This window comes from Phoxinus phoxinus, assembly GCF_949152265.1.
Source record: "Phoxinus phoxinus genome assembly, chromosome: 6".
NCBI lineage: Eukaryota > Metazoa > Chordata > Actinopteri > Cypriniformes > Leuciscidae > Phoxinus > Phoxinus phoxinus.
In genome coordinates, this window is record NC_136881.1 from 3681401 (window position 1) to 3696371 (window position 14971).

The 14971-nt window shown below is 38.2% G+C and overlaps 1 protein-coding gene across 1 annotated transcript in view; it reads right to left on the bottom strand.

Moving 5' to 3' along the window:
* Nucleotides 1–5471: 5471 nt before the first annotated feature.
* Nucleotides 5472–14971, bottom strand: part of gpc5a (glypican 5a) — a 156797-nt gene continuing 147297 nt past the window's right edge. The window contains exon 8 of the mRNA XM_079617307.1: nucleotides 5472–6821. Within this exon, the coding sequence (XP_079473433.1) occupies nucleotides 6679–6821 (143 nt within the window). The 3' untranslated portion in view covers nucleotides 5472–6678. The remainder of the gene's footprint in view (nucleotides 6822–14971) is intronic.

A 14971-nucleotide genomic window follows, 5' to 3' on the forward strand; every position in this document is an offset into this window, starting at 1 on the left:
TAACTTATTTTATTTCAGCTAGATGCCATGGCAACATTTCTCCTTTCCATTTAGTTTAACTTGATGTACTACAAATACTAAAACTACAAATGTAAGATTCTCCTTCCACTCTTCGGCCTTGTTTTGGGTGCGGGAATGAGCGTCTTTACTGCTTGTTATATCTAAACAGCACTGCAAGTCAAGTCACCTTCATTTATATAGTGCTTTTAACAATATAGATCGTTTCAAAGCAGCTTTACAGTGATAATAGGAAAGTATCAGCGATTGTTTTAACTTTACAGCAGAATAAACTCTAGAATAAAGGTATTGTCCAGCTAAAGTTAGTTTGATTGATTCACTTTAGTTGTAAAGATCATTAGTTATAAACCCTCTAGGGTCGGCAAACGCGCCGGTGCGTTTTGCTGCGTTTTTTTTCACATGGCAGCAACATAGACTTAAAATACTCCGTCATTTATGGTCATTTAAATGAAATCAATACATGATTATAAACTATAGAGGGTCTTCTATTATTTGTGTACACTTACATTAACATCAAAACCTTAAAATGTGAAATAAATAAAATAAACAGGGTGTGCTTTCAGCTCAAAATCTTTCTGAAACAAGTCAGAAAGGGGAAAAGTCCCTTAGGGGCCGCTAACACGACACCGTTCTAAGAGAAAACCCTTAATGCGATCCGGCCGCTCATTTGCACAAAATAGTGCCTGGTGTCTCGAGAACGCAAACCATGAAATAAGTTCCAAGGTACAAGCCTTGATAAATTTATAATACAGATTTTTTTTTTATCGCTTCCACGTAGCCACGTGAACCGGAATTATCCCCACAACGTTTTATCTGTACAGAGGTAAGGTCTTCACAGGGGAGAGACTAGTGGACACTTCAGGACTGCTGTGTCGTCGTGTCCAGGCGCTGGTCCTTCATCAGATCCGGATGGCCTGTATACGTCGGACAGCGGTAAACCTCGGGATAAACAGAGAGACTAATATTAGTGTAGACGGCATCCTTCTTATGATGTAGTACATCAGGATTCATGGGAAGCACTAAATTTCATGTGCTCGTCGTCTCCTAGGACCCGAAATTTATAAATATAAATTCTGTTTTCTAAAACAAAGAAAAGAAGCGATGGCAGTTAGTGCAACAACAGCAGGAAACTCTGTATATTCATGCAGTGAGCGCACGATCATATTCGATTTAAAGCTTGTGACACATAAACATGCACATCAACCCGATCACTTATTTAGCATTCATGTAAACACTAAGTTTGAATTCATCAATGATTTCATTCTGAATTAAACAAAAAGTGTCCATGTAAATGTGGCCATTGTTGCGGCTCCTCTCTCCCGAGTCTGTCAGTAACGCTCTGTTTAGTTCCTGTCTCTCCGAAGCCCCTCCTTCTGAAAAGCACACTGTGCTCTGATTGGTCGGCTGGATCAGTGTGTTGTGATTGGTCAAGCGCTTCGAGTGTGTATGGGAACTGACCCGTCCCTTACCATAACCGCCAGTTTCAACACACTACTAACTAACTCAACCAGGCCCCGCCCCTTTATTTTGTATATTATTTATTTCAATGATAAATATTGTGTCGTTTTCTATCCTGGAAGAAAACTCGTTTCAGGGAGTTCAGAAACAGTGACACTGATATAGAGAAGAACTCCCGTTGGAGAGACTCCGTAACTTTGCAAACCTTTTTCACGCTCAAATGACACACTAAAGAAAGTTGCACATGTAATAAAGAATAATAGCTCCTCTGCTGGATTGTGCAACATAAATGCTTCCTTTTAAACGAAAGGAAGATTAATATTAGGGAGAATGCCCACTTTGGAGAAGAGATCAACATTCATGGGCAGCGCCAGCTCAGGTTTGCAGGTAAATGTGTGCAGAAGCAGGTACAGGATCTGGGAGCGTGACTGAGGTAAACGGAAGCCCTTCGCTCTGTGGGGAAGCGACAGCAGGAAAGCTCAACATTAATGGGCTTGTTGTTCACTCGCTCACACCTTTGAGGAAGACGAACAGCTGGCGAGCTCCGGCCGAGAGGGACCGAGCCAGGCTAATAATCCACTCACAAAAGGAAGTTTAATTTTAAAGGATAAATACAGCTTTTGTAAGTTTAGAGGCAAATGCACCTTAAATGCATCATCCAATTTGGGTAGCACCTCACTGGTTATTTCTGAAGCTCAAACGTGATGAGTAACACGAGAATGAACCTCATTGGTTCTCGAACGCTTTTACTACAACTGATGTGTGCAATGATGAATGTTTATATGTGAACAAAAGCATAAATTCAATCTGTTCGTCATTTTAAGCAATCTAGTCTCTTCAGAAAATTTGGACTAAACCGCTCAGATTACATCTAAAAGATCTTCATTTGTGTTCTGAAAATGAATGAAAGTCTTACGGTTTCGGCATTGTTATTTTTGGGTGAACTAACACTTTAAGGCTGCCTGCGTTTCAGTTTCTTTTAGCTTTATCTGCTCCTGGTCATTCCGTCAGAAAAGAGGAAATAAAGGAAACAAATGGAAGATGGTCTTGTTGCCCAAAGGTGTAACAATACAACACCCACCAGACAATCACTATAGACTGAAACTATTGTGCAAACGAACCACATACCACTACACAATAAGAACCTAGAAGAGGAGTGACATCAAAGAGGAACATGATATTTTCATTCTGCAGGAGGACAAGCAGGAACACAGCCAGGACAGAAAGCAACTGCAAGCACTTACTCTCATCAATGCACACACACACACACACACACACACACACAACTCTCTCTGTCTCTCTCTTGCAACTGGTGGTTATGGTAAGAGGCGGGACATTTCCCAAACACACTAGAAGCGCTCGACCAATCACAACACACACGTCACGACTGTTTCCCAATCCGTATGTCGCAAAGTATCGTTCAACCACGTTGGTTTATGACGTCTCGCACGTGGTGGACTAATAACTTATTTTCATGAATCTGTTTGAGATCTAATTAACACTAGATTTTGTCATATAAGTTACAGACATGGCATCTGAAGACCATTTCTCATTTTCTCAGTTATTTTGCTTTATTACCAGACTCAATATTTGACTCGTTCTTACATAGTAGAGCACGTTCGCACATGCGCAGTCTTCAAAAAACGGTGCTTTAAATCTCTTGACAAACTAGAAGACGCAAATTACATTTGTATGTATTCTAAATAAATAACATGGGTTGCACTGAATGTCAGCTTGCTTATTTTGCTAAAGATAATGATTTATTCAGTCTACATCTCATGTAAACTAGAAACTCTGCTTCTAACTACAGCTCGAGATCTGTCGCTCCAACCACACAAGTTTGCGATCCTGTTTGCGAACGTTCGTTGGAACGATGGTTTCGGGAAACACCAAATCGTTGAACTATGCTGATAGCGACGAAACTTGCGACCATTGTTGGCTAACGATGCTTTCGGGAAACGCACCCCAGAGCGTTACTGACAGACTGGGAAGGGAGGAGCTGCAACAATGGAGAATATTGGGGAAATATTATGTTTTTTGAAAACCTGTTCTAGTAGAGGCCAGAAGACTTTGTAAAAGGGCATAATATGGTCTCTGTAAATAAACCACAAATGCTGTAAGAGTGGGAAAATGTTGAGGCCGATTCGTTCAGTCTGTTCAACATTACTGTATCTATTTAACAAACGGTGGACTGGAGATGTCTGGAAAAAAGACCTGCAAAGCCCCAGAGGTCTGGAAGCAGTCTTGAGTGTCTTTCCACAGATACATCAGTGACAGACGGGGAAGAGATGTATCAAACGGACACATGGGGAATTACACAACAATCTCTCAGGCGGAGGGCCGCTCTGGCGAAGCCGTTCCCGCCCTGCAGTTTCAGGCCCCCGGGGAGTCCCACAAGAGCGCTCGCTCGCCTCCTTATTACTTCAAATACATACGAGAGCAGCTTGATTTTATAAGCACACTTTAACTGCACGAGTTTGGCTCGCGCCGTGTCTGAGCGAGCTTCAGTTGTTTGTCATAAACAAGACTGAGAGTCTTAACCTCTCCAGCTCATGCAGTCTGACCTTACTTCTCCAGACCAGGGCAGCAATCCGCTCCTTTGGCTCAAATTTCAGGCACAATGTCAATTTATCCTTTATTTCTGTTGAGTCATGCATATTCCGCCTCTGTTCCTGCTGGCATTAAAGGGAGAGATCATGCAAAATTTAAATTCTGTCGAAAAAGACAAAGTACCAGCATAAATATTGTCCTTTGTAATATTTCGTCCCAATGGTATAAAAGAAAAACAATACAAGTAATACATATAATGGTAACACTTTAAAATAAGTGTTCTCTTTCATTCACATTAGTTATGCATTACTAACAGAGCTATTTATTTTTTACAGCACTAATAAAAATATAAAATTAACTTTGTTAATGGTGTTGGTGAATAAAAATGTTAGTTCACAGTGCATTGATTAATGTTAAATCAAATATTTTGTTAAATGTTGAGATTAACATTAACAATTAACAATCATTAACATTAACAATTAACATTAAAACAATTAACAAACATTAACAATTAACAATCTTATAAGATTAAAATGAATATAATAATTGATATTAGATTAGTATTGTTCACTGTTAGTTTAACCAATTAAAATGTATTAACATAAAATTATGTAAAAAAAATGTTTTTTAAATATATAATATAATATTATATATATAAAACCAAGCCCTATTTGTAGGATAATTAAGAATTTTTCTCTCATGTTTTCTTTTCTTTTTAAATTAGGATGAAATGTTATCGGATATTAGAAGTTTCGCAACATTTGGCCTCAAAAGACTTCTGAAATCTTCTGTTGCAATACAATAATCATACTTCATTTTCAATGAATCAGAAGTCTTCATCTCAAGTTGAATGTACACAAACTGATTTAAACTGAAGGACTATTCGTTTCTTTGAGCACACACTTTTTAATGAGATACTAAGTGCATCTTTACATTTTGATCCGTTCCTCACACAAAACTTCAGAGAGGCTTCACAAGACATGGAGGAACATCACTTAAAGATGACGAGTCCCAGTAAACCTGGAGGACTGGATATGTTCCTCGTCAAGAAAAATAACTGTGGGAATCATTTTAAATCTATGTCACGAGTCTTATTCTTTTTCATCAGAAGTGCCACAGAGTGCATAAGTAATTTGAAGAGCCCGAACACTGATAGAAAAACTCAGAAGGAAAGATCTTTCACGGTCCTCCGAGGAGCCCTTTGAAGCTCTTCAAGAAAAGATAAAAAAACTGCGTCCTGAGATTTGCCAGTATATTAATGAGTTCAGTTGACCGTTTTGGGCAAAGTTTTCATTGTCAGAAAGAGCTGTGAGAGAACAGGAGATGAGATGTGTGATTCCTCTGTATTTATCTTCTCCTGGACCTCTGAGACGGCGTTCTACAAGAGGAAGATGCACATTTAATAGTCTAAAAAGCTCTTCTGCTCCTTCAGCGCTGTCCTCTAGACAAACACAGTCTGGAGTGACAATACATGTCCGGTAGTCAACATGAACAACATCCACGGCACATTTTACTTGCATAATGTGACATATTTCTGCATTAAAAATGATATTCAATGAGAAATAATGGATCTATTTTTTCACGTTTCCCAATTTTTGGTCAAATTGTTATGTTACTATTGCTGTAACAATTTGAGTTGACAATTGAATCCAATAAGGGTGAAAACATTCAAACTGAGCATGAATTAAAACTAAAATAAAAAAACGATGAGCTGCACAATTTTAGTGTTACTAGTAAACATTAATAGTAACACTTAATTTTTTAAACATTAGTTAATGCATTAGTTAACATGAACAATGAGCATTTTTTACAGCTTTACATCTTTGTAAATGTTAGTGAAAAATATGCATTGTTTGTTCATGTTAGTTCACGGTGCATTTACTAATGTTTATGTATTAGTAAATGTCCAAATGAACATTAGTTCGAAGTATTGTTAACTGTAAGTTAACTAATGTTAACAAACTAAAACTGTTACACTGTATACTAGAGCGTGTTTTTTGCATTGAACTTCTGGTGGCAAATATTTAGTTTCATTATATGTTTAATGTCACTCTGTAACCAAGAATAAATACATTGTAAATCAACACATCTTTATACATTTTGTTAAGGTGCGTCATCAAACCCCATTTCAGATGAAAAGAAACAACAGTACATTTAAAAATGCTGAAAAAGAGGTCATTTAGGTACATGGTACCAAGACATATTCAAAAAGCAGTACGTGACATCAGAAATATCGCATCATTTCTATTAAAAATGCTCATTTCAGAACTATGCTTTGAATAGATCATACATCATTACAGAATTAAATAAATTCATTTCTCTCTGAAAGTGTTACTCTGAACCCTGTAGAAAAGACATTATTCAAGGCAGTAAAGTGTTTAGTAGCCTGTTACGTTCATGATAGAAACACTTTGTGATTAAAAAGGTTTATGGAAAAGGACAGTTTTGTTTCTAATTTTCCCGTCAGTTCGTTTTCTCTCCACCATCATCAGTCCTCAATGCCAGTTTTGTCCATTCTCCATCCATGTCCATTAGAGGACATCTCTTTGCTGGAATTTCAACCTCACTGTTTTAAAAGCTGGCACATCTTCTTTCCAGAAAACAGCGTGAAAAGCCGTCCTCGGACTGGGGTTCGGACCCAGCTGGCAGATATTATCCTGACAACAGCCCAAACACACATATCGAGACCAGAGCCAGCGGGACGCTTCGTGTTCCTCCAGTGCCAGAACTCGTCTGATCAAACTCTTTGGTTTGAGGGTGATGGTATCGGTGATTGTTGGTATTTTCCGGTGTCACTGCAAGAGAAAAGAGAAAGAAATGAAACGATGTCCACTCGACATACACCGATCAGATCGGTTTATTCAAAGCATGTGTTTTCAATGCGATGAGGAATGAGGATAACTAGATCAAGTTCCTGGGAAGTCGTAACTACTGCTGTCTTCAAGTCGTGATGAAACGGCCGAGAAAAACGCACATGAAGATATAAATGAAGATCTGTTAAAGAGGATATATTATGTTTTTTCACATGTTCATCTTTGTTTAGTGTGTAATGTTGTTTTTTTGAGCGTGAAAAAGCAAAAGTCACAAAGTGTCCCTATATCAGTTTCTGAACTCCTGAAACGCCTGCATTGTACTCTTGAGTTTTCTCCCGGGAACAAACACGTCACAATATTCCTCATTTAAATAATCTTTGTTAAAGGGATCCCTGGGTATTAAGTCATGCATGGCTTAAAATAACAAAAATGATGCCTCTTACTGAAATATGTAGTAGAAAAACCATCAAAGATGTATTAATTTTTTACGTATTAATTTTTTATAAGAGGCGCTATTATTCTGATGACGTAAAATGGTTGCACTCCGTGAGCTACTAGCGCTATCTGTTGCTATTTTTACCACAATACATCTCGAATTAGACAACTCTGAAAATAAAATACTGGCATGATGACCACAGCTGAAGGAGCTTACAGGTGATGGATATAAGTATAGGTTTAAACCAAACGCTGTACCATGACTTTTTCTCCACAAGGAGTGTAAACGCCCCAGCTATCGAGGGAAATCCGCGCAGGAACTTCTCTAGCGGCCGCGAGTCATGATTAGCGTCGGCATGTTGACATCCTAACAGATGGCATCTAACTTTTCTTCTTTCAGCCGTTTGTAAGCTATTTGAGAAGCTGAGGTCTACTAAAAGACTCAAAGGCATCAAGGCTAAAGTGGAGAGAAAAAAGAAGCGAGTTTTTATAAAAAAAAATCGTCCACAGATATCTTCATGCTTTTCTCATCCTATTATTGCTAGGAAAGCACACTTACATTGCTTCTCTTGTTGCCTTTTGACTGAAAATGAGTTGTGTTGCAGTAAAAAGCCAAAGACTATAGGAATAAGTGCCAGTCTCTCACCGAGTGCAACCATTTGACGTCATCGGCGCAGAATGTACTTAACAAATGGCGCCCCACATAGTCCAAAAACGATGTTGATTTTTGACATACATTTTCATGGGTTTTCAACTACATATTTAAATAAGAGACACCGTTTACGTTATATTAAGCTATTCATGTCTGCATACCGGGGGATCCCTTTAATGTTAGTTCACAGTGCATCAACTAACACATCTGCATTGTTTGATTCATTTCATCTTAATGTTTAAATTAATGTATATTAAAAGTCATACAATTGTTAGTTGCAAGTTGGAACCATTTTTCAACAAAGTTTCCAAAACACATCCAGTGTATCCACCGGAGTCATTAAAATGGATGTATATAACGGATGCTGTCATGTATATAACAAAGTGCACAATGCATAGATTCCCATCGTTCCTGCCAGAGGAGCTTCAAAGCCAGAAACGACATCTATCCCCCAGTAGGATCCCGCTCTCAACAAAGAGCTCGGAGATATTTCCAACCATTTTGTTTGTACATTGCATGTATTTTTTTTTTAACATTGAGGAATCATTCTTTACAAGAACTGCTCACATTTCTTGGCATAGGACTGCTTGGGAATATTTATTTTAACTCTGATACGTTTGAATATGCTTGGTAAACCATAATCCATTAATAACGCAATAGAAGATTTAGATGGGACCATACATAATCAAAGAGCAAACAAAAGATATCGTGAGCGATCTGCGTTACACAGACTTACACAAGGAACGCACGCGTTCGCCAGGGTCAGCAAAAGCCATTGACATGATTCCCTCAAGGAGCCACAAATCATGCTTGAGCTTTTGTCAAATAAATCTGTGTGGACTGAAATTAAGCAGGTATCGATTGACTGCTGTGATGTCCCCAGACGGCCATCTTAAGGGCTGATCGGAGACACGCGTGGGATATTTGGCAGCCCGCCGGTCCGACTGAAGACATCGATCCTCAAGCGGCTTCAGAAGCTCGATGAGAAGCGGCAGCATCCGATGAGACACTTATGAGAGAAAACATGCCAGAGGAACAAATCCTGTCCATAGTGCAGCTCTTCAAAGTCCAGCGCGGCTTTCATAGGTTTGAGAACACACAGAACAAACAAAGCTGGACAGAAGGGGTCGAACGTCTTCTCTAAACCACCGCTGATCCTGATACATCTTCAAAACATAATGAGAAAGGCAGATACAGGACGTCTTTTTGTAAACCGAGCAGGGGATCTGATCAACAACGACCTTGCATGCTTACGATGCGCTTCTGGCACTGTGTAGAAGTTGAATTCTTCATCCCGTCAACTCTTATTGACAGATTAAATTAATGAAATTGTTGCTGCAAATCAATGTCAATGTGAACATCCTAAAAAAAAAAAAAAATTATATATACACCGTCGGTGTATGAATGTATGAGTGAATGGGTGAATGAGAGGCAAATTGTAAAGCGCTTTGGTGGCCATGGGTCTATGAAAGCGCTATATAAATGCAGTCCATTTACCATTTTACCATTTACCATATATTATTATTTATATATATTTTTTTAAAGATGTTCACATTGACAGTGATTTGCAGCAACAATTTCATTCATTTAAACTGTCAATAAGAGTATAATATTATATATAATAAAAAATAAATAAAAAAATACTATGGCACAACCATGTAGATTATGAAGGGCAGTAAACAAAAGCACACACACACAAACACACGCAACAATGTGTGATGCTCGAATAAAACTAAATTTAAATGTTACCATTTTTAGGTTAAAAAATGCTTTTTCAGTGCAAAATGTCAAATAAATAAATAAATAATCTGTGTTTTGTTGATGTCAAGGACTGTGTGTCCCATCAAACTCTACGGTATTTGAGCAAATGAATCTGTCACTCAGTTAAATTAGACAGGTGTCAACACAAGACAGGTTGCATGACATGCTTTCATCCTCAAAAGTCTCGAACAAAACCGCACAAACTGAAACAAATGCAATTCCGGTACCGTGATGCGTCATCATCGCTTGATGTCCAAAGTAAAATATGCAAAACCAGAGCCACTTTTACAACATGTTTGGCTCGTAGTCCCACAATTAAGATAAGATGTTATAAACTGAAGCCGCATGCGTGACTGTTGCACAGCTGTGCTGGTCATTACGCCTGGAGCTGGGAGCACTGGTCTGATTACTCTGTCCCACCGGAGCCGTGTCAGACCCCATTAGGAGAAGGAAGACAAGAGTGATGACCCATCTCCTCCGATGCATCCCTCCTTTCCTCCGTCTCAGGAATAGCAATGACTGGCAGCCTGTAATCTGTGAGCGGATGCTGATTACTTTCTGGACACGCACAGAATGCATATCAGGCGCAGGGTAAGACAAACGCGCTCAGATGTGGCCAGGAAAGCGAATAACGACAAATGGATCTCGCTGGCTGGTTAAAGGCCTCAATCAATATCTTTCCAATTACAATTTAGCTCAGCGTAGTTTTGAGTCTGAAAGAATGAGCCATGTGATCGCTTTTAATCACGCATTAATCAATTAAAGTCACATTTATATTTACAAAATGCACGGTTTGAACACACTCGGACACAGAGAGAGGATTGTACAGGTTTGAATATGGCATCACAAAATGATAGAAAAAAATAATAATAAAAGTGTCCTCGTTTTTAAATGGTTTTGGGTGATATTCTAAAATTCCTTAATATGGATCATAGTAAGACAAATAACATTTAACAATTTTAAACTTTGATTAGCTATGTTTCCATCCAAATATTTTTACGTGCATTTTGGGATATTGCATAAAAACTGCCTATATATATATATAGGACCAGAAATCCAGTCACATGGGTCAATTTTTGACAACATAATCTGAAAGCTGAATAAATAATCTTTCCATTGATGTGTGGTTTGTTAGGATAGGACAATATTTGACCGATACACAACTATTGAACATCTGGAACCTGAGGGTGCAAAAAAATCGAAACATTGAGAAAATCTCCTTTAAAGTTGTGCATTTATGTTCACGATTGTGCTGCATTCACTCACAAAAATACATATATTTATATAGTTTTATATATTTATGGTCGGAAATTTACAAAATATCTTCATGGAACATGATCTTTACTTAATATCCTAATGATTTTTGGCATAAAAGAAAAATGGATAATTTTGACCCATACAATGTATTGTTGGCTATTGCCACTCCAGACTGGGTTTGTGATCCAGGGTCACAAATATAAATAAACAGATCTTTGCTTTACATCCTGTGTACGGATACAGTCATCTCGGTTTATCTTTAATGAGTAAACCTGATGTCCCTTTTTGCCCAGTTGTTTCTCTAAGTCTGTTTCGGCCTAAACAAACGCTATACAACGAGCTTTAGCACCAGAAGAGTTTCAGATAATGCTGCAAAGACAAAGTTAGAGGCTGATATAAAATCAATGCAAGTTAAATCTTTCAGACCTCTGAGAACAATGATCAATAACACAACAACCAGGAAGGAAAAAAGCAGAATAAAGAGGCTGTCGTAGCTGGGGATGGAGAAGTGAGTTGTGTCTTGTCTTACACAATGTGTCCATTCAGACCGAAACAAACACAAATAGAAAACGCAAAGAAACATGCAAGCAAATCTTTCATTCATCAGAGACTGAATTCAACACACTGGAGTTTGTCATCTCATGTCTTTCTTTAGATACTCCATGGGAGCAATGTAAACATTTCCAGCACTGAAAACATAATCTCAAAAAACGTCTTCATTAATGATGAATTCATTCATATGTGCCAGAAATATAACCACTTGGCGTGGAACACAACACAAACCAGAGAGAAACATTAAGATATGCAAGAGTAATTAAGCAAACAAACAAAACACAAATCGCATAACCCTTTTATACATCATGTTCTATAGGAGAGGAATACATCATTTATGATCCATTTTAAGGGTGTGATGGTCTCCAGATTTAGACCATTTTTGTTTAAAATGCAATTTAAAGTTATTTTAGCCATCAAGTTATTCTAAAAGCATGTGCACTTTATATAAAATAAAGTTTAGTGAAATTATACAAATATTTAAAAATATTAAATTAGTAAAAATAATGTAATATATGTATTGCTATTTATATTATTATAATTTTTTTCATATATGTATATATAATGTTTTCAAATAGGCCTCTTTTGTTGTATTGTATCCATTTGTATGCCAATAAAAGCTAAAACCATGTCCTAAATAAATAAATGCAGATGTAAGTTATATTTATTTATTTTTGTTCAATGTCAAAATTTGTACAGGCAATATGAATGAAAAAAAAACCCTCTATAAAACAAATCATATTGAAATGTATTTAGCAGGCAGCATTCCTCACGTCACAGCTGTGGTTTTGCTTTGGGAATTAGCATTGCTGACGAGCTGTTCTCTTAAGGTCAGGAGAATCACTGCTCACCGAACGCTGCTGGAAAACACACAGCACTTCCATCCACACGCCAGCACAAAAGCTCAAGGTTGACGAGTTTAGTTTGCGCTCCACTTGTATACTCATCACTCACTATACATGAATATATATTCAGTGGTGTGCACACTTATTGAAATGTGTCTCTGAATTGTCACTTTAGTTTTTAGTAGGTTATAATGTTTACATCAAACGTGCAAAAGTTCTGATATGAATTATCTTTGGTATTAAGATGCATTTTGGATCGGATCACAAGTGGACGATGCTAAATACTAAAATGTTTTGAACTTGTCCACTTTCACCAGATTGCTTTCTTGTGTAAATGCTCATGTGGTCGAATGCGTTCAAACTTAAACAAAAGACCGTCTACTCTCCGTCTACTGACCTAACGCGTAAACATTATGGGAAGTAAACTAGCAAACGGGATTTAAACTTTGTCGGCATTAAGATCCAAGTTTGGTTTGAAGATAAAAAACGTACCAGACACTGTTCTCTCGCCACTCTTGATTTCTAACACACACTCACAGCGTCCGGCTGGTGTTGCGACTGTCAGAACAGAAACTAAAGCTGATGTTTTTCTGTCGTCTCCGGTTGTGTTCATATGTAAATTGTGCGAGCTTATTTTGTCCAGGTCTGAAAATCTGAAAAAGCCCATACTGTACATTTACTCACCCATAGACCCTCGTCTTGAAGAAATCAGGACAGAATTGTTTGAAAGTGGACAAAAGAGACGGATTAAAACACCGGGTGTAAACGGGTATGTGTCTCCCTCGTCCACTTGTGATCTGATCGACCAACCAACTCAATACCCAACACGATCTCATGAAAGTGCGTATCTATACCACAAATGTTATTTCTCGTGCCATTTATACACCAAAAATGTTTTGAAACTGAAAACCCTTGGGTAGGATTAGGGGTGGGGAGTGTGTGCGTATTAAACGCCATAAAGTGCATATCATATGCACACAAAAACTATTTCTGCCGTATAAATGGCACGAGAAATAACATTCGTGATATAGATGCAGACTTTCATGAGATCGGGCTGCAATACCAGGTGTAAACAGGGCCTTTGTTTCATTTTTTACATCACAGAAAACAGCGGTTTTAAATACTTCATCATATGGTACAGTGGACAGCTATAAGGAGTAAACATTAAATGTATCAATCAATTGAGAATACTTTCAGGAATCTTTTCAGAATTGTGGCTAGTTACCACAGTTTTAATAAAGTAACTGGTATTTCTGTAGAACCCATGGTTACTACGATCAATTATTGTTTAGGTTTAGGACACGCAACAGGAACGAGCGCGATTGACAATGGAATGCGAGGAGACTTACGTAAGGATAAGTTGATATTGCGTTTTAATATGCTCCCGTTCATAGACATTTTTAGATGGATACCGAGGCTTTTTAGGTTGTGTGGAATCTGCAATCTCTAACCCAGTTTGTTTGCTGGCTGCAATACGCTGTGTTTTCAGCCAACTGGAGAAATACTATTGGGTAAATTGGTAACGTGAGGTATCGCACAGTCCAAAACAAAAAAACAGACATTCCAACACGGATCGCACATTTCAAAGTAAAATAACCGTACAGAGTGTATTTTTCAGAGAAACGAGTGAACTTAGTGTGTTTCCTAAATATCTGCAAACAACATATTATGGTATTTTGATGCTTAAGTGCAGTCAAAAACCTACATACAGCACCTTTAAGTAGCTCTTATACACATGCCTTGGGGAAAAATAACCCATTACTGATATGCATCTTGAGACAAAACAATGGCACTGACATTTTAAGATATATCAGTGCAAGTTGCTTTCAGTTAAAACAGCTCAAACATGCATTTTAGTCTGAGACTAGGATTAAGCCGTGTCTGTGAGACCGTATCCTCGGGACACTGTGTGCAAAGAGCAGTGCACACATAAAGAGCTCAGTTTTACATCTATTTATTAGAAAGTGTGTGGTGCAACAAGCTTACATGTACCATGAACTGTATCCATTCCTAGAATACAACATGTCTACCTACATTCAGCCGACTGAGGCTTGTTAATAGAGACAGAAAACATGAGGAGAAGAAAGAAGAAGCGGTGGTGGCGTCTCGAGAGCACTCGTGTGTTTGGCTGTGGAGGGAGTGGAGAGGAGGGTTTATCTGCCGGTGTGTGTGAGTCCCTTCACTCGAGTCCCCGCAGGACAGCGCTGAGGATCGCCTGTGTCCAGTATCCCTGGCACACGGCATGCATGTTGTTTGCCTGTGCATGCTGGGATTCGGCTCATTCTGCTCCAGTGGCTTTGTGTTCACGCAGCGTTTATTGTAATGGCCGTGAACAGAGGTTAAAACGGACAATCTATCAGTCGTTTAGTTGATGACAGCTAATGCTTTCCACTTGTGCTCAATAATGCTTTCCACTTGTGTATTTTCTTTAAACTCAACACAAAATACACATGTTTCCACCTATAACAACCTTCATGGTCTTATTAGTCACTTTCGCACATGAAACCTGTTAGATTGTTGTAAAAACAACAGATTATATTCTGCTGTTCACACTCGCAACAGCTTTCTGTCTTTTTACCACATTGGCAATCTTCACACATCAGCGCCAACATGTGTTAAAACCAAAGATG